The 25,193-nt window shown below is 43.6% G+C and overlaps 1 protein-coding gene and 2 long non-coding RNA genes across 3 annotated transcripts; 2 read left to right on the forward strand and 1 right to left on the reverse strand.

The window, feature by feature from the left end:
- Window positions 1-216: 216 nt before the first annotated feature.
- LOC129052276 (uncharacterized) lies at window positions 217-7,330 on the forward strand. The gene is made up of 4 exons (XR_008517254.2): window positions 217-507; window positions 5,591-5,717; window positions 6,408-6,529; window positions 7,133-7,330. It is a non-coding gene; the product is annotated as an uncharacterized LOC129052276 (long non-coding RNA).
- A 6,042-nt stretch (window positions 7,331-13,372) lies between these two features.
- LOC134760784 (uncharacterized) lies at window positions 13,373-16,898 on the forward strand. The gene is made up of 3 exons (XR_010138758.1): window positions 13,373-13,535; window positions 15,111-15,320; window positions 15,890-16,898. It is a non-coding gene; the product is annotated as an uncharacterized LOC134760784 (long non-coding RNA).
- Window positions 16,899-19,660: 2,762 nt separating this feature from the next.
- Window positions 19,661-22,999, reverse strand: LOC129052277 (cystatin-SA-like). Its single transcript, XM_054542377.2, has 3 exons — window positions 22,714-22,999; window positions 21,068-21,181; window positions 19,661-20,008 (listed from the first exon to the last, which is right to left on the reverse strand). The coding sequence occupies exons 1-3, from the start codon at window positions 22,936-22,938 to the stop codon at window positions 19,925-19,927; spliced, it is 423 nt and encodes a 140-aa protein (XP_054398352.1). The 5' UTR covers window positions 22,939-22,999; the 3' UTR covers window positions 19,661-19,924.
- Between the last annotated feature and the right edge of the window lie 2,194 nt (window positions 23,000-25,193).

Below are 25,193 nucleotides of genomic sequence, written 5' to 3' on the forward strand. Positions count from 1 at the left end.
TTCCTTCCAAGATTTTACAATTTTTCAAAAGATCCAAAAGTAATTACAACTCTAGCCATTGAAATGGCAGTTCTAGCAAGTCATCTTAGAGTCATCATCACCTCACTGGGGCTGCCAGCAAGCTACCCACATGGAATCATCTTATCCACACTGGGAAAGTCTCTGACACACCCATAAAGGCATGTTCATCCAGTATGCACACTGAGTTTCCTCCACATTCCAAGGATTATGAGAAGCACAGACACATTACAGAGAATGAGATGGATACAATATTGCCTTCAACGAATGGGTGGCCAAGTCAAATTCTAACTGCAGAGAATAATCAGGAAGGATTGATTTGAGGAAATAACATGTGAGCTATACTTTTAAGGAGGAGAAAGAGCCAGCTGCAGAAAGCCAACAAGAGTGATGTTTAATGCAAAGAAAATCATAAACCCACCCCTAGGTGGAAATGATCCTAACCTGTGGAAGCTCCTGAATTGAGTGAGGGACCGACAGGCAAGAGGGGTAAGCAGACTGCGTTTGGTGGATGAGCAGATATCAATTCTTGCCAGACCTTGCACACCTTGCTGAAGAATTTCTATTTTACTCCAAGTGAAATGAGAAGCCTTTGAAAGGTTTTACCAGGACATGACCAGACACCTTTTGTATTATTAGAAGGCTGTCATGGCCACAGGGAAGGAACGGGCTTTTCTTCAGTGAGAATGGGAGGGCGGAGAAGAGTCAGGAGGACAGTTGCTCAGGAAAGAGAGGACAGTGACCTGGCCCTGTGCAGTGGCCGAGAGGTGGAGCATAGGAGACTCAGGATGCCTGTGAGAGGCAGTGGGGCAGGACTTGCTGAGGGCTGGGGTGAGGGTGCAGTGGGGAGGAAAGAATGGAACTCCAGCCCGGGCCTGAGTAAGTCACAGGATGGTTAGTCAGCCAAGGCAGAGGTGAGGATGAGCAGATTGTCAGGGCTGGGGCTTTGGGGGAGGAATCCAGAGCTGTCCTCACAGATTGTTGGGACGTCATGCATGTAGGACTGTGGATCTCAAATGCTACTCCCTGGATCCAGCCTAGATGTTCAGGTTTTATGAGAGTGCAGGGGAGGGTACCTGTCAACTTTCATCATGGCCTTCATGTGGGGCAGTACCACCTGGTTTTCCATTATGAAACAGTGATAGTCAATTTTAAACTTTGCCAACCATATTTGGAAAATTAACATGTGCAATTCTTAATCTAAAAAAGCACGGAATACAGGAACACAGAGTCTATAATCCATGGCTTGCAAGGTGTCTGAGAAGGATCCTGGGCTGTGTCAGATTTGGTAGAGTGGGTGGGTGGCTGACCTCTGAGAGACGGAGGGTGTCTGACTAAGGTGGGAACTAAGGTGGGAAGAGTCTCGCAGAGCGGCAATCTTCCTACCCCACGACAAAGAAGAGGACAATATGTTGAAATATGACATGTGAAGATGACATCATGAAGAGAATCCTCCAAGGTGGCAGATAAAACACAAAGCTACAGGGCAATTCCTGTGCCCACAGCCACCTGCCCTGTAAATCCTGCTCAGTTCCTGAGTTTGCAGAGAACCTCTGTAAGGTGGGGCCGGCATCCTCCACTTCACTATAGTGACCACCAGAGGGGAGCATTCACCCACGGATGACCAGTCCCTCAGGCACCTTCTACTCCAGCTTCACCCTGGGGAGCAGGCTCTGAAGGTGGCCCTGGGGTCGACATAGGGTCTGTCTTGAAGGAAGAAGCTCTACAGACTAAACATTCCCTGAGTGCTGTACGGGTTCTGCAGAGGCCCCTCTGCTTGGCTCCGTCTTTGCTGCTCTGGGCTACCTGGGTGTGCAAGGTTTTATTGATCAGAGGAATGGCCAGTAGATGGCACAGCCTCCTATTCCTACAGCTCTTCCCTGGGTCCTGCTGGACAGGCCCAGAACGGACCTTCTCAGAAGACAGGGACTCCCTTAAGGTGGGTGATGAACATGTGGACACCTCTGGGGCAAGTCTGGTTTCTTTCTTCCCTTTCACTCTTCCCCCTCTCCACTGATCTCACAGTTCACTCTCCTCCTCTCCGCCTTTACTAAAGCTACCCATCTCCCATCTCCTTCTTGTTCATGGTCCCTTCTGGAGATCAGAGGCGTGAATGCCAGGGAAAAATCTACTTTTGTTCCTGTGGTAACAGGAACACATGATCCATTTGTGACAGACACAGTTTTCCATCCACAATGAGGAGTCTACAGAGAAAATTCACCTGAGTCCTGACCTGATAAATCTCTAGACAGTAGAACTCTCTTACTGGTACCTGCTCCAGCCTGGTGCTTATGTTCTGCTCCAAATAGCTTCATCCTCTCCCATAAAACATAATATCACCACCATCTCCATTCAAGCAATCACCATTATCATCACCACAATCACCACTGTCCCATCAGCATCACCGTTATCACCATTGCTGTAACCATCATCATTAGTGTCACCATCACTATCTCCACCAACATCACCATTATCATCCTCAGTACCATCAGCATCATTATCCCCATTATCATCAACACCCGCATCACCACTATTACCATCACTATCAACCACCATCACCATCACCACCAACACCATCATTATCAACACTATTGCCACTGCCATCACTATTACTACTAACATCACCATCACCTCTACCACCACAACCATCATCATTACCGTCACCACAATCACCACCACCATTGCCATCACCATCACCCCACAACCACCATGGTAATCTTCATCAGTAACACCATCATCATCATGACTACCGTTACCAGTATCAACATGACCACCATAACCACCATCATCACCACATCACTATCTTCATTACCATCATCATCACCATAATCACCACCACTGTCACCACCATCATCACTACCATCAGCACTACCTTCTCCATTATCATCACCACCTCCATTATCATCACCACCACCATTATGGCCACCACCATCACCATCCCCACTTTTGCCATATCATAACCACTACCACCACCATCACCAACATTATTGCCACCATCATCACTACCATTACCACACTATGACCATTATCACCAAATTGACCACTACGATTCCCATCATCACCATCACTATCACCACCATTACTATCATCATCGCCACAATCACCACCGCTGCTATAGCATCATCATTAGCATCTTCACCACCATCACCATCTCCACCTCCACAATACCATCATCATCACCATCAACATTATCACTGTCACTGCCAGATGTCAGCAGTTACTCTGCATTGGACATTGTGTTCTGGCCTTTATCTACCTCGTGTGATTATATAGTCACTCTGATTCTATATTTTATACAGAAAAAGAAGGTGGTATTTGCCTGTGTAACATGATAGAAGAGTATGATAACTTGCCTTCTAGTCTCAGAACTCTTTTGAAATCAATAAAATAGAAGACTTATTTTATTTCTCATCTCCCACATTGCTGGATCCTGTCTAGATAGGTCTGGTCTGGACATCCACAGTGAAGTCCTCACTGGTCCACTGGTATGCACCCTTAGATTCTGTTTTTCTGGTTCTCAAATTTTCTGAAAGCCATATCCCTTGCCACATGAAGCCCTGGAAACTTGCCCTCTGTGGCTGCCCTCCAACTTTTGCCCATCACCTAGCTTGGCTTCTAGAGAAGCTGGACTTCCTTGATGTTCTCAGACACATCCTGTCCAAGCTTATATGAATTTGCCCTTCTGGAAAGTGCACCTGTAGCTCCCCATCCATCCTAAATCTTTGCCTCTTCAAATATAACATGCTTCTGAAGTTCAGGTCTATATGAACCTTTTCTATAAATCCTTCTCTGGTCCATGTGAGCCTTTTGATTTTGGTCTCCTACAGCACTTTTATGTTCACTATAGGCATTTATCATCCTCCTCTCGTAGTCTTTCTTACTTGTGTGTATATTTCTGTCCCCACTAGTCCATGAGGTCCTGTAGAGCAAGGACTGAGTCTCCTTCCCTATGTGGTGTTCCTTTCAGAGATCACTGAGAGAATCACAAACAAAAACTAGCTAATAATAATAACGTCACCTTACAATGAACATAACATTCAATAATTTATTATAGCATCACATAACTACTTAGTAGTTACTATTACGGTCTCCATTTTAGAGATGAAGAAATTGAACCACAGAGAGGCAAGTACTACAAAGTCGCACAGCTTATAAATGGAAGAAACAGGCTTTTAACCCATGCAGACTGGTTTCATGATTTTGGCATGAGGTTAGATGTCCCAGCAGTCCCCAGTCCTCAATGCCTTTGGATACTTGGCAAATTCTATGGTGGGGCCAGTTTGATAGCTTTTGAGATGGAGCTCAGTGTTTGAAACCCCTGAAAGTCCAGGATCCTCCCTCCTCATACGGAACTTGACACTTATTCACACCTATGTGTCTTGGCCCAGGCTCTGTTTTGGATTTCCATTCCCCTATGTCTCCTCATTGATTCCTCTTCAACTTTTGTGATTCCACAGAAATTACATTCTCCATAAATTTGACTGTCTAGATTGGGCTACCCAGAGGGAGACCTTGTAATCAGAATTCAATTGCAAGTACAGGGTACACTCCTAGGACAGTGAGGAAATGAAACACGGATGAGAAGGTGGTCAATACTATGAGCATGAGCTGTCAGGCTACTGCTATGTGGCTCATTTCTGCTAGGAACTTCTGGGAGATTGTGTTTGACATGTCAGTTGGTGTCAGTCATTGTTGGAGAATATACCAGGGAATTAGTTATTTTGCACTTACTTGGGCTATTTGCACAGGTAAATGGGTACAGATGATGGCAAATGGAAAGTGGGCTGATTGGTGCTGAGGTAGAAAGGACTCAGGAATGTGGGCAGCTTGTCCTCCTCCCCCACTCTCACTGTAGGTTTGGTGCCCTTCTCTGTGCTCTCCAGTACCCTATTCTCTCCTCTGATTTCCACTTCTCTGTCTAGCAGACCTGACACCCATTGATGGTGGAAGACTCAGATCTTCCTCCTTGATTTCTTGAGCATCCAATCGAGTGTCTACCACAGGGCACATGCTCAAGAATACAAGAAGAGGACAAAATTATTTTATGACAAGCCTGAAAATTTTCCATAAATCTTTATTAGCAACTTGAATTTATGGACAAATATTCTTGAATAATTAAAAGAGAAACATTTTATAGAAGTTGCAGGAACAAAATGCAAATAGCTTTATGTAATTTTAAAAAATCACACAGAAAAGTTAAAATGTCTATAAAGGAAATGAGAGACAAGGAAAATTGTAATCATTAGCTTGGAGGCCCAAAAGTAAAATAAGGTAAAGATGAAAATTAATCACAGGTGCTATGAAGCTCATTCCCTTCCATGAAACAAGGAATTGGGTAACAGAGGCAACCCGAAGCCACATGCCAGCACCCAGGCAGTTCCAAGTGGGTTCAGGGCAAAATATTCTTGGCATCTTGGTGGATGAGGTGGGTGAAAAGCACAAGTGATCATCAAGGTATTCTGCCTAGGTGAAGCTTAACTGCCCAAAGCTGGGTAAAATGTTTTTCTGTGTACTTTAAGACATTTTTAGGATACTGTATATATACATATATATATATATTTTTTTCTTTGAGATGGAGTCTCACTGTGTCACCCAGGCTGCAGTACAGTGGCATGATCTCTCAGGGCAGTGGCATGATCTCCAACTCCTGGATTCAAGCGATTCTCCTGCCTCTGCCTCCCAAGTAGCTGGGACCACAGGTACACACTATCACGCCTGGGTTAATTTTTGTATTTTTAGTACAGACATGGTTTCACTATGTTGGCCAGGCTGCTCTCAAACTCCTGACATCAAACGATCCACCGGCTTTGGACTCCCAAAGTGCTGGGATTATAGGCATGAGCCATCCCCCTGTGAGGTTACTGTATTTTATTGTATTTCTATTATTTGGTTTCTGGTTCACTATGTCCAAAATATCTTGGGAAGTGGAGGTGGTGAGCAGGGACAAATTGGGATCTGAGCTGTGCTATTACTTGCCTGGTACCCTAGTGCTATGGGCAGATGCACAGACATCTGCCTGGTGTGATTGGGTGGCCATTTGTAGTAGTCATTTGGGCTGTCCCTTGAGTGCTTCTGTTTCTTATATGTACAAGACGGATTGTCCTTCCTCTTCCTTTGAGTTTGTTGTAGTCATGACCTGCTTTGGTCAATATAATAGAAGAATAAGTGACATCTGTTACTTCCAGTTGCACTTGTGGAAAGATGATGTTCATTGCTTTTGCCCCGATATTGTTGTGAGGGTGTCTTCTCCATCATCTTGGGGTCCAGAGTGAGCACAGCATAGTACAGCACCCCCGACACACATGCAGGGCATCTATACAAATAGCAGTCACAATAATGGAATAGTATGTTGCTGTCTTAAGTCTCTGATACTTTTTTTGTTACTACAGCATAACCCAGCTCATCCTGACTGATGCCACCATTTCAAGATAAAAGAAATGAGACTGAGAAAGATTAAGATATTTTCCCAAGATTGGACATTGTGTTCCTACCCATCGTGCTTGCCTTATAGGTATGTGTTCTGGTTTTGACAATCAAGATATAGATAAAATGAGGGCAGAAACATTTGATTATTTACGAAGAGCAAGAGAAGGAGAAAGAGAATTAAAAAGAGAGGAAGAAGATATGTAAGGAGGAAAAGCAATAAACTGGGAACAAAGCACATGCAATCTTTACAATTTCTTTAGAATTCTCTTCCCTTTTAAAACTTTGCTTTATTTTTAAATAGGAAGGAGGATCTTCCATTAATTTTATAGGACATCCTATGCTTTTTGTAAAACAAGGGTTTTATTCATTTTCCACTACATACCAACATTTATTGCCCATCTACTATAGGCTATGCGTTGACTTTTTTTCTGTATAATTCTCCTCATTTAAAAAGGTATAATTTGTCAACATTCATTTCATAGATTTATAGCCAAGTATTGTCCATATACCTATTGGTTTCACTTTGATCTTCTATATTCAGAAAAAGAAAACAATCGAGACTTTTAATAACTAATTTTAAGATAAACATTAAGAGTCTTGTGTTAGGCTTCTGCGTACACTGTACAGTTAGTTTTGAAATTATTTTTGTATTCATTCATTCATTCATTTCTCTTAATTTTTTTTCCAGTCAAAAGAGAGTTTATTTAAGCACAGAGATCAAGCAAGAGTGGCGCACAGGACACACTTTCAAGTTGCCTTGGGGACTGCTCTGTAGAACAAACAAGAAACTCAAGATTTTAAGGAATAAAAAGTACAAATGAAGAGAAGGCATGATTACAAAAGTTGTTGATCAGTAATTCTCATTGGTAGACAAAAATAACAGTGGGTAATGATTGGCTACACATTGTTGAATTTTAGGATGTATGATATATAAAATATATTTATTTAAGACTATTTTTTAAAGAGTTTTGATGGGTTTAGGGGTACAGGTGCAGTTGTGTTACATAGATATATTGCGAAGAGGTGAAATCTGGGCTTTTAGTGTACCATTACCCAAAGAAGTTACATTGTTCCCGATAGGCGGCATTTCACTTTCACCTTCATTCTACCCGCCCACCATTTGGAGCCTCCAATGTCTATCATTGCACTCAGTAAGTCCATGTCCATGGTTTAGCACCCACGTATAAGTGGGAAGATGCAGTTCTTGATTTTCTGTTTCTGAGTCATTTCAGTAAGGGTAATGGCCTCCAGTTCCATACTCATTGCTGCAAAAGTCATAATTTCATTCAGTTTTATGGCTGAATAGTATTCCATGGTATATATCTACCAGATTGTTTTATTCAATGATGTGTTGATGGACACTTAGGTCGATTTCACAACTTTGCTTTCCTGAATTGTGCTACAATAAACATACATACAAATGCAGAAGCCTTTTTTACATAATGATTTCTTTCTTTTTGTGGGGTACATATGCAGTAATGGAATTGCTGGATTGAAGGGTTGTTCTATTTCTAGTTTTCTAGAAATTATCATACTGTTTTCCATAGAAGTCATACTAATTACACACAAACATCTTGTTTTTAGACCTTTTTTTAGACTGGGTCTCTCTCTGTTGCCCAGGCTGAAGTGCAGTGGCATGATCATAGGTCACTGCAGCCCCAAACTATTGGGCTCAAGGCATCCTCCTGGCTCTGCCTCCTGAGTAGCAAGGACTACAGGCCCACACCACCACACCTGGATATTTTTTTTCTTGTTTGTTGACACAAGGTCTCCCTATGTTGCCCAGGCTTTTCTTGAATGCCTGGGCTCAAGTGATCCACCCACCTCAGCCTCTGAAAATACTGTGATGACAAGCATGAACCTGCACTTGGCCATTTTTTGACTCTTTAATAATAGCCATTCTGACTAGTATAAGATGGTATGGCATTGCGGCTTTAATTTTCATTTCTCTGATATTTAATTATGTTGAGCATTTTCATATATTTGCCATTTGTATGTCTTTTATTCAAAAATGTCTGTTCATACCCTATGCCCACTTTTTAATGGGTTTATTCTAGTTTTTCTTGTTGAGTTGTTTGAGTTCCTTGTAGAGTCTGGATATTAGTTCTTTGTCAGACACACCACTGGCAAATCTTTTCTCCCATTCTGTAGGTTGTTTGTTTACTGAGAATTATTTGTTTTTCTCTGCAGAAGCTTTTTAGTTTTATTAAGTCTCATTTCTCTGTTTTGGTTTTTATTGCATTTTATTTTGAGGACTTCATCATAAATTCCTTGCCTAGACCAATATTTAGAAGAGTTTTTCCTATGTTGTCTTCTAAGATTTTTTTAGTTTCAGTTCGTACATTTAAGTCTTTAATCCACCTTGAGTTCATTTTTGTATGTGATGGAAGGTAAGAGGCCAGTTTTGTGAATTTACATATGGCTCACCAATTATCCCAGTGCCATTTGTTGAATCGAATATGATTTCCCTTTATATAATTTTGTCAACTTTGTCAGAGATCAGTTGACTGTAGCTGTGTGGCATTATTTTTCAGTGTGTGTCTATTTCTTCAATATGACCATGCTGTTTTGATTTCTACAGCCTTGCAATATAATGTGGTCTTTCCAATTTTATTCTCTTTGCTTAGCATTACCTTAGGTATTAAGAATCTTTTTTTGGTTTCCTATGAATTTTAGGATTTTTTTCCTAATTCTATGAAGAATGACATTTGTAGTTTGATAGTAATTTAATTGAATCTGTAGATAGCTTGGGTAGTATGGACATTTTAATGACATTGATTCTCCCAATCTATAAGCATTGGATTTTAAAAATTTATTTTTGCCATCTATTATTCCCTTCTTTAGTGTTTTGTAGTTCTTTTTGTAGAGATCTTTCACCTCCTTGGTTAAATGTGTTTCTAGGAATTGTATTACTTTTTGTAGCTATTATGAATTGGATTGAATTCTTGATTTGGTTCTCAGCTTGGTCATTATTGTTATGTAGAAATGCTACTGATTTTTGTACATTAATTTTGTATCCTGAAACTTTCATGAGGAAATTTATCAAATTGAAGAGTCTTTGGGGGAATCTTTAGGGTTTTCTAGGTATAAGATCATGTCATAAAAGAAAACAGAAAATTTGACTTCCTCTTTTACAATTTGAATGTACTTATTTCTTTCTTCTGCCTGATTGCTTTAGCTAGAACTTCCTGTAGTATGTTGAATAGCAGTAGTCATAGTGGGTATCCTTACCTTAATCCTATTCTCAGGGAAAATGCTTTCAACTTTTCTTCATTCAGAATGATGTTGGCTTTCGGTTGGTCATATATGGCATTTATCATTTTGAGGTATGTTCTTTCTATGCCTAGTTTGGTAAGGGTTTTATTAGAAAGAGATGCTGGATTTTGTTAAATGCCTTTTCTGGAATCTTTTGATATGATCACATGATTTTTATTTTTAATTCTGTGTACGTGGTGAATCCTCTTTTTTGATGTGTATGTAGAATCAATCTTGCATCTCTGGAATAAAACCCATTCAATCTTGGTGTATGATGTCTTTGATATGCTGTTGGATTTAGTGTGGTAGCATTTTGTTGAGGATTTTTCTTCTATGTTTATTAGATATATTGGTTTGTAGTTTTTTTGTTGTTGTTGTTTTTGGTTATGTCCTTGTCTATTTTTGGTATCATTGCAATGCTGGCTGCATAGAATAAATTAGAGAAGATTCCCTTTTTGGAAAAGTTTCAGTAAGAATGGCAGCAGTTCTGTCTTGTACATCTGATAGTATTTGGCTGTGAACTCATCTGGTCCTAGATTTTTTGTTGTTGTTGGGAGTTTTTTTTTTTTTTTTCTTACTAATTCAATTTTATTACTCATTATTGGTCTGTTCAAAATCTCTATTTCTTCCTGGTTGAAACTTAGGGCGTTGTATATTTCCAGAAATCCATCTATTTCTTCTAGATTTTCTCATTTGTTCACATGGAGATTCTCAGAGTAGTCTGTGATAATCTTCTGTACTTCTGTTGTATCAGTTGTAATGACACCTTTATCACTTCTGGTTGCACTTGTTTGAATCTTCTCTCTTTGTTTGTTGGTTAACCTAACTAGTGGTCTATTGATTTTGTTTGTCTTTTCAAAGAACTAACTTCATTTCTTTTTTTTTTTTGGTCCCAATTTCATTTAGAACTTTTGTGATCATTATTTTTTTTTTCTTTTACTAGTCTTTGATGTGGTTTGTTCTTTTTTCTCAAGTTTCTTGAGGTATAATGTTAAGTTGCTTATTTGTGATCTATCTTTTTCATGTAGGCAGTTAGTGTTATAAACTTCCCTCTTAGCACTGATTTGGTTGTTTTTCAGACATTTTTGCAAGCTCTATCTTTATTTTTATTCATTTACAATTTTTTGATGTGGATTTTAATTTTATGATTGACCCAACAGTCATTCAGAAGCAGATCATTTTATTTTCATGTATTTGCATAGTTTTGAGTATTCCTCTTAGTGTTGATCTCTATTTTTATTTCACTGTGGTTCAAGAAGATATTTGATATGATTTCAATATTTTACATGTATTGAAATTTTCATTGTGGCCTAGCATATGGTAAATTTTTGAAAATGTTTTATGCATACAACAGAAGACTGTGTATTCTGAAGTTTTAGAGTAGAATATTGTGTAAGTATGTGTTAGGTCCATTTGATCTAGAGTTCAACTTAATTCCAGAATTTTTTGGTTGATTTTCTTCCTCAATAAACTGTCTAGTTCTGTCAGTGGGATACTGAAGTCCCCTCTTAATACTGTATTGTTATCTATCTCTTATTTTAGGTGTAGCAGTATTTGTTTTATGAATCTAGGTTTTCCAATGTTTGGTGCAAACGTATTTGAAATTGTTAGATCTTCTCAAATAAATTTCTTTATCATTATATAATTACCTTCTTGGTCTCATTTATAGATTTTTCTATTTTTTTCCTTTTTCTTCTGTCTCTGAAATATGTATGACTCCTAGTTTTACATGCTTTCTATATGGTCCCACATTTCTTGGAATCTTTAATCATTATTTTTTTTCCTTTATTTTTGTCTGACTGGGTTAATTTCAAAGACCTACTTTCCATCTCTGAAATAATTTCTTCTGCTTTGGTCAAGCCTACTATTGAAGCTTTTAACTGGATTTTAAAATTTCACCAATACATTTTTTATTTCTAGTAGTTGTATGGGTATTTAAAAATCTATCTTTTTTGATACTTGAATAGTATTTCTGATTTATGTTGGTTTTCCACTTTCTCTTGGATTATATTGTGCTTTTTAAAAATCAGTATTTTAATTTCTTTGTCAGGCATTTCAAAAGCATTATTTTCATGAAGACCCATTGCTGGAGAGTTAGTATGGTCCTTTTGAGGTATTGTTATACTCTGCTTTTCCATGCTTTTGGAATTTTTTCTCTGGTTCCTTCTCATCCTCAAAGCTATCTCTATTTCTAATTTTTTAATTTACTTTCATTTGGAAGGGATGTTTTTATTTTTTCCTTTTCTCCCTTGAGTATGTGTATAATGTGTGGTGTGTACGGTTCAACTTTGGGTCTGGATGCTTTCATTGTCAAAGATTCTGTGTATGTTCCTTGGTTATAGATAGTCTTTGTATGGTGGCTTTCTTAGATATCGGTTTTAGTTGTGGTGAAGGGACAAATGAGTGGGTTCACTTCCTCTTACATGTCCAGTGTAGCTGAGGTCTCAGGAAGCTTATCTTATTCTCCAGTGCTATGCATTTCTGCCAGCAGATTTTCTATTAGATTGTGCCATTTATTTTCCAAGCCAGTGAGTGGTGCTTATGGATAAGAACCAGCCAAGGCTGATGCAGATGGGGCATATACTTGATCTTTGTGTATGATGAGATGCTTTCTGTTGCCCCAGGCAATGGGCTATGCTGTGGAATGCACAGTGGTGTGAGCTCCCTGTACAGTCCTGGACTGAGGGACCAAGCTGGCTTGGGCCAGAGAATGCAGACATGCCTACAAGTCCACCCGTGGTAGGTGCAAGCACCAGCTCTGGGGGCAGATAAAGAGGCAGCTGCAAAACATCCAGAGATGTGCCTGGGTATGGAGGGGATAATCCTCTGCTGCCCAGTGTTCTCTGCCTGGAAAGGGAGTGGTAATCTAGAAAAGCGAGTACCCCACATGAATTAAGATATGTCGAGTCATGCAGCACAGTGCGTGCTGCTGATTCAAGACCTATGCACCTGAAGGGAGGGGTGGCTGAGGCTCCTAATCCAGGTGAGAAGATTCTCCAAATGCCTAGGAATGTGCCCAGCATGGAGTGGAGATGGTGCTGTTGCACCAAGATCTCTGCATGAGAAGGGAGGGGCAGCTCAGGTTCCTATTCCAGGTAAATGGGTAATCAGCATGCCTGGAAATATCCCTGAGCATGACAGAGAGGGCACTCCTGAACAAAGATTTCCACACAGGACAAGAGAAGTGAGTCAGGGTTCCAGTCCTGTAGAGCAGGTGCACTGAGTGCTTGGAAGTATGCCCTGGAGAGGAGTAGAAAAGTACAGATGTACCAAGATCTCTGCATTAGAAGGGAAATGCAACTTATATTCCTAATCCAGGTGAGGGGGGTGTACTGAATTCTTGAAATTATGCCTGGTTGTGGAGTGAAGAGGGTGCTTCTGCACCAAGATGTCTGCACAGCAATGGAGGGGTGACCCAGGATCTTAATCTATGTGAGCAGATGGGCAAAATGCCTGTAAGTATGTCCTTCAGTAAGCAACAAAAAAGTTTGCTGCAGAGTGGAGAAATGGCTGTTGCAATAAGGTCTTTTAATGGGAGAGGTGCCAAGCCTTTATTTCAGGCAAGTTGAAGTGTTGAATGCTGGGAAATATCCCCAGGCTTGGACTTGATGGTGGTTGTTGCTTTGCCAAATTATTTGCAGTATAAGGGAGCTCTGACCCACACTCCCCATTCAGACCAGCAGCTCAATACTGGTGGGACACACTTCCCAACTGACAAAGGGGGCAGGCTGGGGCACCCAGAAATGACACCCACACAGAAGTCCAAGACTGCATAGCTGTTCCTGGCCATAGTTCCTATCACTCAGGAAAAATTGTGTCTTCAGCAACTCTCTTCGGTATGTATTTCTATTTTTAGTTCATTTTGTCTTATTGGTATTGATTTCTATTTTTATTCCACTGTGGTCTGAGAGTACAGTTAGTATGATTTTCTTTTCTTAATTTATTGAGACTTGCTTCATGGCTGAGCATGTGGTCTGTCTTAGAGTATGCTCTGTGGTCCCATGAGAAGAAAGTGTGTTCTGTGTTTGGTCGGTGGTGTATTCTATAGATGTCTATTAGGTCCAATTGGTGAAGAATCAAATTTAAATCCAGAATTTCTTTGTTAGTTTTCTATGTCAATTATCTGTCTAACACTGCCATTGGGATGTTGAAGTACCCCATTATTATTCTGTGACTAATTCTTTTTGTGGGCCTGGGCATTCTTGTTTATCAGTCTGGGGGCTGCAATGTTGGGTGCATATATGTTTAAGGATAATTAAGTCTTCTTGTTTAATTGAACCCTTTGTCATCATGTAATGCCCTTCTTTGTCCTTTTTAAGTTCCTGTTTTGGTATTAAAGTCTGTTTCATCTGATGTGAAAATAGCAAGCCACTCCCTTTTTTGTTTTCCATTTGTGTGATAGATCTCCCTCCAACTCTTTTTGTTGAGACTATGGGTGTCATTATGTGTGAGATAGATCTTTTCAAAGACAGCAGATGGATGGGTCTGGGTTTTTAAATGCAACTTGTAATCTGTGCCTTTTAAGTAGGTTATTTAGGCAGTTTATAGTCACGGTTAATATTTTTTCTTTGTTAATTTGTTTGTTTGAGACAGAGACTTGCTCTATTGCCCAGGCTGGAGTACAATGGCACGATCTCAGTTTACTGAAACCTCTGTCTCCTGGGTTCAAGTGATTCTCCTGACTCAGCCTCCCAAGTAGCTGGTATTATATGGATGCATCACCATGCCCAGATTATTTTTTGTAGTTTTAGAAGACATTGGGTTTCACCATGCTGGCCAGGCTGGTCTCGAACACTTGACCTTATGATCCACCCACCTTTGCCTCCCAAAGTGCTGGGATTACAGGCAGAGCCACTGTGCCTGGCCCAAGGTTAATATTTATATGTGAGTTTTTGATCCTATCGTGAAGGTGACAGCTGGTTTCCTTGTAGTATGTATTGTGCTGTTGCTATATACTGTCTCTGAGCTATGTATTTAACTGTATTCTTGCAAAAGTAGGTATTGTTCCCTTATTTCCATGTTCAGAATTCCTTTAAGCATCTCTTGTAAAGCTAGTCTAGTGGCAACACATTTTCTCAGTGACTGCTTTTCTGGAAAAGGTTTTATTTTCTTCTTTGTTTATGAAGCTTAGTTTGATGGGATAGGAAATTTTCTTCAGAATGTATTGTCTTTAGGAAGGCTGACAATAGGCCCCAAAAGATTGGGCTCTTTTTGACACCTAGTGAAAAATGAAAGTGTTATCCTCATGAAAATGTACTCACTAATATGGTATGAACAATAGTTTGTGTACCATGCAGTTTGTTTTTATTATATGTTATTTTGTTTTTCATTTTACCCAAGTGAGACCCAAGTTGTTTTATTTTTTTATGGGAATTTTTTGAGATAGAATTTCTTGATTTTCACACTTGTAGGGTGCAGACCACTGTTGTGAACTACTCACAGCAAGGATGTATGCCTTTGAGGTGGCACAGACCCGATGGATCAGACTTGGCCTCCATCCTCCTCTTATCCTGATGAAATCTCACAGCTCCAGACAACACAGGTGTAAAACTTTGACCAACAGTAAGATGGCTTGAAGAAATACTTCTTTCAGGACAAACTCTTTCTGCGCATTCCATAAGGTAATCAATATAGTATATAATTACACATTTGCAAGATTTTAAAGCCCACTGCAACAGTGAGAGTTTTAAAATGCTGTGTTTAGTGAGCATTGTCAATAGAGTCTTTAAGATCATCAATCTTAAGTCAAGAAAATTTAGAAAATACAAAAGTCTTAGAGCTCACATGAAAGAAAACTGGAAGCTTTTCCATATTAGACAACAATCAGACAAATTTGCCTAATATTACCAATGTGAGTTTTGAAGCAGAAAGAAAATGTTACAAACCATGATTTTCACAAGTAGGATTGATTGTATTGTTTCATAATTTTGGATGTCTGTAGTATTTATCAGAATTTTAAAGTGATCAAACTGAGTGGAAAGACTGGTTTACCTTTCTGCTATATTTATAGAAAGTTCTATTATAAAATCAATGTTATGTGATGAAGCAAATAGTGACTCAATAGTTGAGTATGAAAACATAGAAATAACTTATTACACTGTTGTCAAGTAGCTAATTTATAAAAATGTTATGTTAGCAAGTAAACAGAACACAAATTAAAGAAGAGTAAATCTGCCCTTTCTTCTCCAAGGTGGATGGATGGACTGATGAGGACAAAGCCAGTGATATCATGAACCGGAAACAATGTTTCTCTCAAGCTGCAGGTTTGAAAAGTCAAGCAGCCTCTTCCTTGGCTGACGACTCCTTTCTGACTCAGTGGAAGACATTGTTCTCTAGTGCCAGGGGCTGTTAGAAACTTTGCTTATGAGTAAGAAGAACATCCCACTGCCTGGATGATCTATATCCACCTTTAAACAGAAGCACAGAGCTACAGAGGAGGGGTTTCTGGATGGAACATTCCACATATGACCGGACTTTATGGATTCTAAGGACACAGGACCTAGGTCCACTTTGCAGACCAGAGTTGACACTGGCTGCCAACATTGAGGCCTGCTATGCTCTGAGTCCATCACTACAGCCTCAAAAATCCCTCCCCATAGTCTTATAATAACCTCTTTGCTTTGTTTTTTGAATCATCTCAGGTTTGCTATTGTGAATTTATTCCCTTTTTGCTACAAGCCAATAATTTTAAGTCTGTTGACTTGCAAAATCAGCTTTGATGACTGATCACACTAGGATGTACACCATTTTTCTGGAATTTCAGATGATTGTACTATTTATCAGGACTTTAAAATGAGTAATTTGTTGTGACTTATTTCCTCTTCTTAAATAAACACTCACTTCTGTGCTTAGTTTGTAATTGGTTATATTATGCTATTTTTCATGCAGATAACCCTCTGAATTATGTAAGCCTCAGACCTCATGGCATCTGGGTTGCCTCTGATCATAGTGCTGAAAATCCACCTGCCCAAGAAATGACCGCACTGGTTTCTGCTTCCCAGGCCTCCAATGGACTTACCTCTCTTTCCAGAGTGATTTGTCTATGCTGAAGGTGTACTTTCTAACCTCTGTGGTTCTACTCTTTTAGCAAGAATGTGTGACATTATTTTTGCTAAAGGAACTCTTAGAATGGGTGCAATATTTCCAAAACATGACCCTCAGGAGGCTTGTTTACTCCCTAAACCCGGTAGCTTCCAGAAGAGCGCAGACCTTCAGCTTGGTCCAGAAGATGAAGACCCACAGGCTCACCTTCAAGCTTCCCTGTCCCCTGCTCCCCTCCTAGGAAACAGACACACTGGGAGATGGTGGAGTGTTGCAGGAAGTCAGGGACCCCAAACAGAGGGACTGGCTGAAGCGATAGCAGAAGAATTTGGATTGTGAAGATTTTATGGACATTTATTTGTTCCCCAAAGTAATACTTTTGTAATTTCTTATGCCTATGTTTACTGCAATCTCCAAACATAAATTGGAAAGACTCCATGGACGCTTATCACTTCCCCAATCAATACCCTTGAGCTTTCCTATGCCTTTCTTTAATTTAATCTCTTAATCCTTTCTGTTGAGGAGGATGTATATCATCTCAGAACCCTGTAATAATTGCATCAACCACACAAATTGTACAGCATGTGTGTTTTAGCAATATGAAATGTGGGCACCCTGAAAAAAGAACAGGATAACAGCAATTGTTCAGGGAATAAGAGAGATAACCTTAAACTCTGACTCCCGTGAGCCAGGCAGAACAGAGATATATTTCTCTTCTTTCAAAAGCAAATGGGAGAAATATCACTGAATTCTTTTTCTCAGCATGGGATATCCCTGAGAAAGAGAATGCGCACCTAGGGGTAGGTCTCTGAACTGGTCCCCCCAGGGCATACCTGTCTCTTATGGTCGAGACTGCAGGGGTGAAATAAACTCCAGTCTCCCATAGCACTCCCAGGTTTATTAGGAAGAGGAAATTCCCGCCTAATAAATTTTGGTCAGACTGGTTGATCTCAAAACTCTGTCTCCTGATAAGATATTATCAGTGACAATGGTGCCCAAAACTTCATTAGCAATTTTAATTTCGACTTGGTCCTGTGGTCATGTGATCTCACCCTGCCTCCACTGGCCTTGTGATATTCTATTACCTTGTAAAGTACTTGATGTCTGTCACCCACACCTATTCGCACACTCTCTCCCTTTTTGAAAGTCCGTAATAAAAACTTGCTGGTTTTTACTGCTTATGGAGCATCATGGATCCTACCAATGTGTCATGTCTCCCCCAGACACCCAGCTTTAAAATTTCTCTCTTTTGTACTCGGTCCCTTTATTTCTCAAGCTAGCCAATGCTTAGGAAAATAGAAAAGAACCTACATGATTTTCGGGGCAGGTACCCAGATAGTGGAGGAAGCCCTCTACAGAGTCAGACTTCCCCCTCCACTTCCCCAGGAAGAGAGATGTCAGAAAAGTTACTGCTTTACACAAAATCACCTGTTCCTTGTGTCCTTGCATGGTGGTGGCTTATGTCAAGACAGACCCTTCCCCAGGCAGAGAACCATAAGGATCTCCATGCAGGGAAGACTTCGCCCCTGACCACCATTCCCAGGCACCTGCTGTTCTGCTCTCAGCCCCTCTCTTCCAACAGAAGCCTGAATCAGTGTGTGCAACACCCGACCCCCTGACACCAGGTGAGGCCCAAACTCAAATCTCCTCAGCTCATGGCCTCCTCGACAATGCTTCATTTTCCTAAACTTAAAACCTTGGTTAAATCCCGTGGTGGTAGAGAGGAAATGAAGCAGATGCTCCCCACTCTCCCCACCATAACATTCTCCTCCTGGCTTTCTATGTGTGGCACACGGGGTGCTGGCCTCAGGGCTGTTTGGGCAGTTTCCCCTTTGTCATTTCCCCCTCGGTGTTCATGGCAGCCACCCTTGGTCAATGCAGCTCTAGGCATGGGAGATAGTTAAGAGCCCTTCCCAGAGGCACCTGCCCTGAGGGCTGCAACCCTCTGCCCTGACATGGCAAAGGGAAGGGCCGTGCAGGGTTGGCGAGGACTTAGGACTGTAGCTTCTTCTTTGAAGCACAACTACCCAATATTTTACAGAATGGTTTTGACACTAAGATGATGTTATTTATTAATTAAAACATCCTTTTGGAAAGGAATGAGTGTCCACTGCATGTCACTTCCATTTGTGTTTTAGCTTCTCCATCCCTGCCAAGAAGCCTGACCTGAGTGCTCGTTTTATATCCAAGTCCAGAGAAAGAGCGGCTGGATGTGGATGTGTAAAACTCTTCTAGGGCAAAGCTTCCTAGCGTAGGAGATAACCTCCCAGCCTGGGGCACACCCTCCCAGGATGGATGACAGCAGGTGCTGCTTTCTCTGTTGATGTTGCCTGTCTTTGGTCTCCGTGGCATTTTTCCCAATCAGTTACACACACACACACACACACAAACACACACACACACTTCTGGACTTTGTTTCCATGTAGGGGCCTAAAGTTTCCTGTGGAGAGAGCCACACGTCGATCACTATCTATTTCATGTCTAGGGGGTTTGATGAGAGAAGGTCAGTCCCTGGAGTTTGCTCAAATCTGCAAGCACAGATGGAATCTATGGCCTGGTGAGCTCCACCGAGGCCTGGCCCCTGGCTGTGGACACAGCCAGCCCCCGCCTCCTGGTCAGATCAGGAGCTCAGACCAAAGCACCAGCCCAGTTTCCCAGGCAGCAGCCTGGGCCCCCTCCTCTCCCTGACCCCGTCACAAGGGGCTGCTGCAGCTGAAGGCCTGGGTTCCTAGCCCCTGGCTGCTCTCTCCCTGTTCTGAAGCTCAGGTCTCCGAAAGTGCCAGCAACTCCCCTGACGGCCTTGCTGTGGCCACGTCAGCTCCCAGGTACTCTTCTGATCTCCACTCCAGCAGAACAAGGAGGCTTCATAAAGGAACTGCAGAAACCCTGCTTGTGTGCACATCCCCAGACAGCCAAGAGCTCAGAGGGAGGTGATGCTACTGTTTTATTGCAGGAGGTGGGGTTGTGTGTACCATGTACCAGGGCTATGAGAAGCAAGAAGGAAGGTGGGAGGGCAGAGCCCCTGCTGAGTAACAAAGGCCTCCTGCCGTCTTCTCTGTCTGTCTCCTGGTGCAGCCACATGGGGAGACTTCCCCCAGCATGGGGGCCACCAGTCCAGGAGAGGGAGGACTACAGGGGGGGTGGGAGTAGGAGGTGGACAGTGTGACTGGTCTGGCATAGACCCCTAGGCTTCTTGACACCTGGAATTCACCAGGGATATTCTGTCCTCCCAGGCAACTTCATGGATCTTGAAAGAGCACAACTGTTTCTGTGAAGGGAAGAGAGAGGGCCAATCAGTGTGGGTTAAAGTTAAAGGGGAAGATGCCCAGCCATGAGATGTCAGAGCCTGGGTGAGTAGGATGGAGGTGAGACACTGGGCCCTCACCCAACCCTGCTGAGTCCCAGAGCACTGAACTAGAATGAATGGTGACAGTTCCTTTACCCCTCCCAAGGCTCCAAGTCACCAGGTGGCATTGGGCCCCCACCCCAGCCTGCGGGGTCCTGTCCCAGCACAGCCCTGTGAGGAGCAGCCTGTGCAAGGCCTTGGGAGCCACAAGGGTGCAGGACATGGGAAGGTGGCTCACTTCCCCCAGCTCCTTCCACCTCCAGCACCCAGGCCAGCACTAAGAGGGGCCAGAGGGAAGAACCCAGGGCAGGGCAACTCCCCCTCAAAGAACTGGGGCAGGGGGGAATGGTAACAAGGGGAGTGAGGCTCTTCCCTGAGTGGAGACCTCACAAGAACGAGCAGGTCCTTGGAGAGGCTGGTGTTGGGTGATCTGGGCAGGTCCAGGGCTTCCCAGCTAACAGGGCCTGGGATTAGACAGAGCCCCTTCTCCCTGCCCAGCACACAGCCCTGCAGCTGCTTCTTCCCATCCAACAGGCAACACCCCAAAGCAGGCAGAGTTGACCTTCTAGTAACCATTCCCAAGATAAAGCCTTCCTAGCAAATCAAACACATCATCTCCCTCCCTCACCACCCCATCTACACATACATGGACAACTACGTAAACTCACTTGGACCCCTCATCCCCATGGATCTATGTACAAAACCCCATACACCCCCACACATCCATGCGCAGGCACACATGCTCCCATAAACCTCCCTGCACACACTGGCACATGTGTGTACACGTTTCCCTTTCCACATGCACACCTACATGCACACCCCCCCACAAGTACATGAACATGTATTCATCTGTGCATACATGGCTCCTCACATACCCACCTGCACACACACACAGCCTCCAAACATGTGGAAGGCAGAGGGTGACACATATGCACCACTCTGCAGTGCATGACTGGCCTGGGACCCATATCAGGAACGTACCTTCTGCAGTTCTGGCTGTTCATGGAAGGCACAAGTGTCCAAGTTGGGCTGGGACTTGGTACATATGGTTCGGCCCACCTCTACGTCGAAGAAGTAATTCACCCCACCCACGATCTACACACATGAGAAAACAGGACACACGGACAGCGCCCCCATCAGTTTCATGCACTCACAGGCACTTCGCTGTGCCTGAGTCACTGGACTTGCTTTGGGGCTTCATGAGCTGCCCACATGTCACCACAAGGCACACAAGCCCCCTTTTCCTGTCAGCTGCCACGTTCTGGGCCTCATGCCTGCTCTTAAACATTGTTTTCTCTGTGCTGGGTAAAAGGATTCATTGAATTCTGCTACCTGTGGCTCAGGGGTGAGGGAACACTGAATCTTTTCTAGGAAGGCTGTCTGATGACAAAATTTCAGCTAACTTCCGAAAATCTCATTCCCTCCATTTAACCTAGATTTATTACTTCATTTAGAGTAGGAAATGAGATGCTTCACACACACAGATATTTTGGGTCAATGGGGCCGCCCAGATGCCACCATTTCAAGCGTGAGAATCAAGCTACATTTCTAAAGTCAGCAGCTCACCTATGTGTCTTACAATTACAGACTAGAATTGAACCCTTTCCCTGCACAAGGCCTCTCCCAGACACAACGTGGCAGAGCTGTGGAGAAACCTAGGTTGAGGGATTCATTGGAACCAGGAGGAACTGCTGAGGTCACTCAAGTATCAGTTTACCCATGTCTAAAATAGGCTTCCAGGCCTGACGGTCTGCTATGTCCTGTGCTTCACTCCAAGTTACTGTCATGTTTAAGAGGGAGATGCAGGCCAGTGGGGACCATGGCACCAGGGAGTGTACCTCCTGTGCAGGGAGAGGGCCCCAGCTGACAGTTGCAGGAGAAACAGGGCTGGTGGGGATTCCTTTGAATTTCCAGGAGAAGGTGGAGGAGCTCTAAAGGCTGTGTCACTATTTGCTGCTCTGCCATGGGATGCAGGTCAAGCTGGGCCCAGTTGCCCTGCTGAAGCTCCCTCCCAACCTGAACCCTCCTCCGCTCTGCAGGGTGACCAATGTCCTCATCTGGTGGAGGTCTAACTCTGCATCAGCTGGTAGAGGCAGTGTCAGGCATGCTCCACCCCAGCAGGGACTCAGCCGCCCTAGGCTGTAGGGGTTGATCAGCCTGCCTGAGTGTGAAGGCCGCTAGCCCTAAGGGTCTGTGCTCAGGGGTGTGACTTGGGGAAGCAGGGCTCTGCAGAACAGGGAGCCAGGTTCCTGTGTGGCCCCTGTGGAGAGGACTCAGGGAGGAGGATGAGCCTCATGGCCTGGATCTCATCCTGAGCAGCATCAAGCCCACCCAGTGTCAGCACAGTCTCCATCCACACCTGCTGGACCCTGGGAAATGCCATGGTCATGGTACAGACACAGGGGCTGCTGCAGGTTAAAGGAAGCTGAGAGGACAGACGGTGGCTGCAGTATATGGCCCAGGAGCATGCTTAGGCATGAAGGCCATCAGCAGAGAATCAGGGAAATCTGAATGAATCTGAGCACTAGATCATGAATGTGTCAGTGTTGATTTGCTGGGAATGCTCTTGAGGGTTGGGAAACAAATAGGCTGGGACTCAGGACCCCTCGGGTGGAGGCAGCACCCACCTGTTGCCTGGCTCTCAGTACCCGCAGCGGGCGTCTGTAGTAGTCATCTTCAGTGGCCTTGTTATACTCGCTGATGGCGAAGTGAAGGGCACGCTGTACCCCCTCATCATTGAGGTCTGCTTTAAAGATGCCACCCGTGATTATCCTGTCCTCCTCAGGGCTCCAGGCCAGGGCCACAGCCAGGGTAGCCAGCAGGAGCAGCAGGGTACACAGGGGCCGGGCCATGGTCTCCTCAGAGGCAGAGCACAGAGCTGGAGCTGCAGGAGAGGAGGGTGAGGGCCTGAGGCAGGTAGCCCACACCTGCAGGCAGCTGTGCATTTATCCTGCTTAGGCAGCCCAGCCCCACCCCCCTCCATGCTCGCCACTCCCTGAATCCTCTTTCTACACTTCTCATCTTTCAACATCTCTTTTTTCACTCCCCTGCCACTACAAGCTCCCTCCCTGCCTTAGTTCTCCCTGCCCCTCCCAGGCCTCCTCCTCCATCTCCCCCTCCTCCCCTCTCCTGTCCTCACTGCAGCCTCCCCCAGCCATGCCTCTCTTCCCCAGTGCTCCCAAGCTTGAGTCACCGGGTCTCCACAGAGGTGACACTGGTCCTTTGACTGTGAAAGCAATGTGACTTCCTGTTTGCTCAGAAAAGGGAAAAATACAGGGTTTGACCTCCCGGGGTCTTCAGATATCAGGGGCATCCAGGAGCACTTGATCACAGTTTCTGAATATCTGTAGCAGAGAGGTTAGTTCAGAAGGTTCCAGAAGAACCTGTCCACACCCTACTATGGAGAATTTCTTTGCCAAATTTAAGGGAATTAACCTTTTTGGAAAAGGTCACTGGCTTCTCTTTTCATAATTCATTGTTCAATAAGCAAACCTATCACCAGCTACTCCCTGTGCCAGGAGGTCTAGGGCTTGAAGATGGAACCTGGATGATGAGCCATGAAGGTGACATTGCAGAGCTGCTGCCCAACAGAGATGTGACACCAACCCGTGAGCAATTGAAAATTTCTAGTAGATGCATTTTAAAAGATGTGAATAAATGGGTGAAGGTAATGTTTAAAATATTTATTTAACCTAATATAGCCACAATATTATTTCAGCTAATGGGAACAATTATTAACGAGATCGTTTATGCGTTTGTTTGTTTGTTTTTTTTTTTTTTGATTTTGTAATTCTTTGAAGTTCCCTGTGTATTTTTTAAACTTGGACCAGAAGTCATTTTGGACTGGCCCCATTTCAAGTGTCCTGTGGCACACATGTGGCAGGCGGCTGTGGAAATGCACAGTAAATTCCTACACAGTGTGTGTAGTGCATGGTAGGTTATGATCAACAATTAGGATCAGGGAGTTATACTCACTCTGTTGGAAGTGAAATAGAACAGGGGCTAGAGAGAGACCACTGGATCCTGGTCAGGGAGTTCTCTATGAGACTGGAGAGGTTGAGAAGCCCCAGGTAGAGGGGAACAGCCAGTGCAAGGGCCCTGAGTTGGGGTTGGGCATGCCTGCTCCAGGAACAGGAAGCTCCTGGAGGGGATGCGAGCAGGGAAGGGAATGACCTGGAGTCCCACGGTAACTGTGTGTGGGGCCCGGTGGAAGGTGCACAGAGACCCCTGGGAGGCAGTGGGAATGTCAGGAGAAGGAGCAGCAGCTGCGGTAGGAATGTGGGAACCCACAGGCCTCTCTTGCTTCTCTCCTAGGCAGTCATGCTTCGGGCTCCTTTGCTCCGTGCACTGCTTGGAAGACTCACCTGATACTTTAAAAATTGCCTTAAATGAGGTAGAATTTACATACAATAAAATGCCTAATAGTATGTGCCCAATCTGAGGGATTTCATAAATGCATACACTTGTGTTACCATTTTGTCCAGACCTGTGACATCTGCCTTGCCCCAGACGGTATCCTCCTGCCTCTCCAGCCACCCTCGTACCCACCCCACCCTGGCAGCCCACAGATTCCTTTGTTGCCTGTCCTTGAGCTTCCCAGGAATGGAGTCCTGCAGATCGAGCCCTGGTGTGTCTTCGTCCTTTGTTCAGTGTGGCTTTCCAGTGGCCCCCGAGTTGCTTAATTGCCAGGATTGTGAGTTCTCCTTCTCCACAGACTGAGAGGATGTGGTCAGTTGGGTGCCCTGTGGGCTGACAAAGCCCCCAGCTCGGGATGCTGTGGGCCTGGGCTGGAATGTGATTCCAGGAGTGGGGAGGGTGAAAGGAGGCTCTGAACAGACAGCTGCTCCCTTTGTTCTCTCAACCCCACCCTCCATGCCTGATGATGACCCTGTGGCAAATGCCCTTATGGTGAGGTGGCAGGCTTGGCCAGAAGCACCAGGAAACCCTGGGCCTTAGCAGGATACCCAGAGGATTCTCCTGGGAGTGCTGGAGGTGAGGGTAGGCCAGTGTCAGCCCAGACTTGTTTAGAACACTAAACAATACTATAATAAACAAATGATCAAGTGCAGAAAGCATCACATAAAAGTGCAAGTGATGAGGACAACCT

Source organism: Pongo abelii, chromosome 21 (assembly GCF_028885655.2).
Source record: "Pongo abelii isolate AG06213 chromosome 21, NHGRI_mPonAbe1-v2.0_pri, whole genome shotgun sequence".
Classification (NCBI taxonomy): domain Eukaryota; kingdom Metazoa; phylum Chordata; class Mammalia; order Primates; family Hominidae; genus Pongo; species Pongo abelii.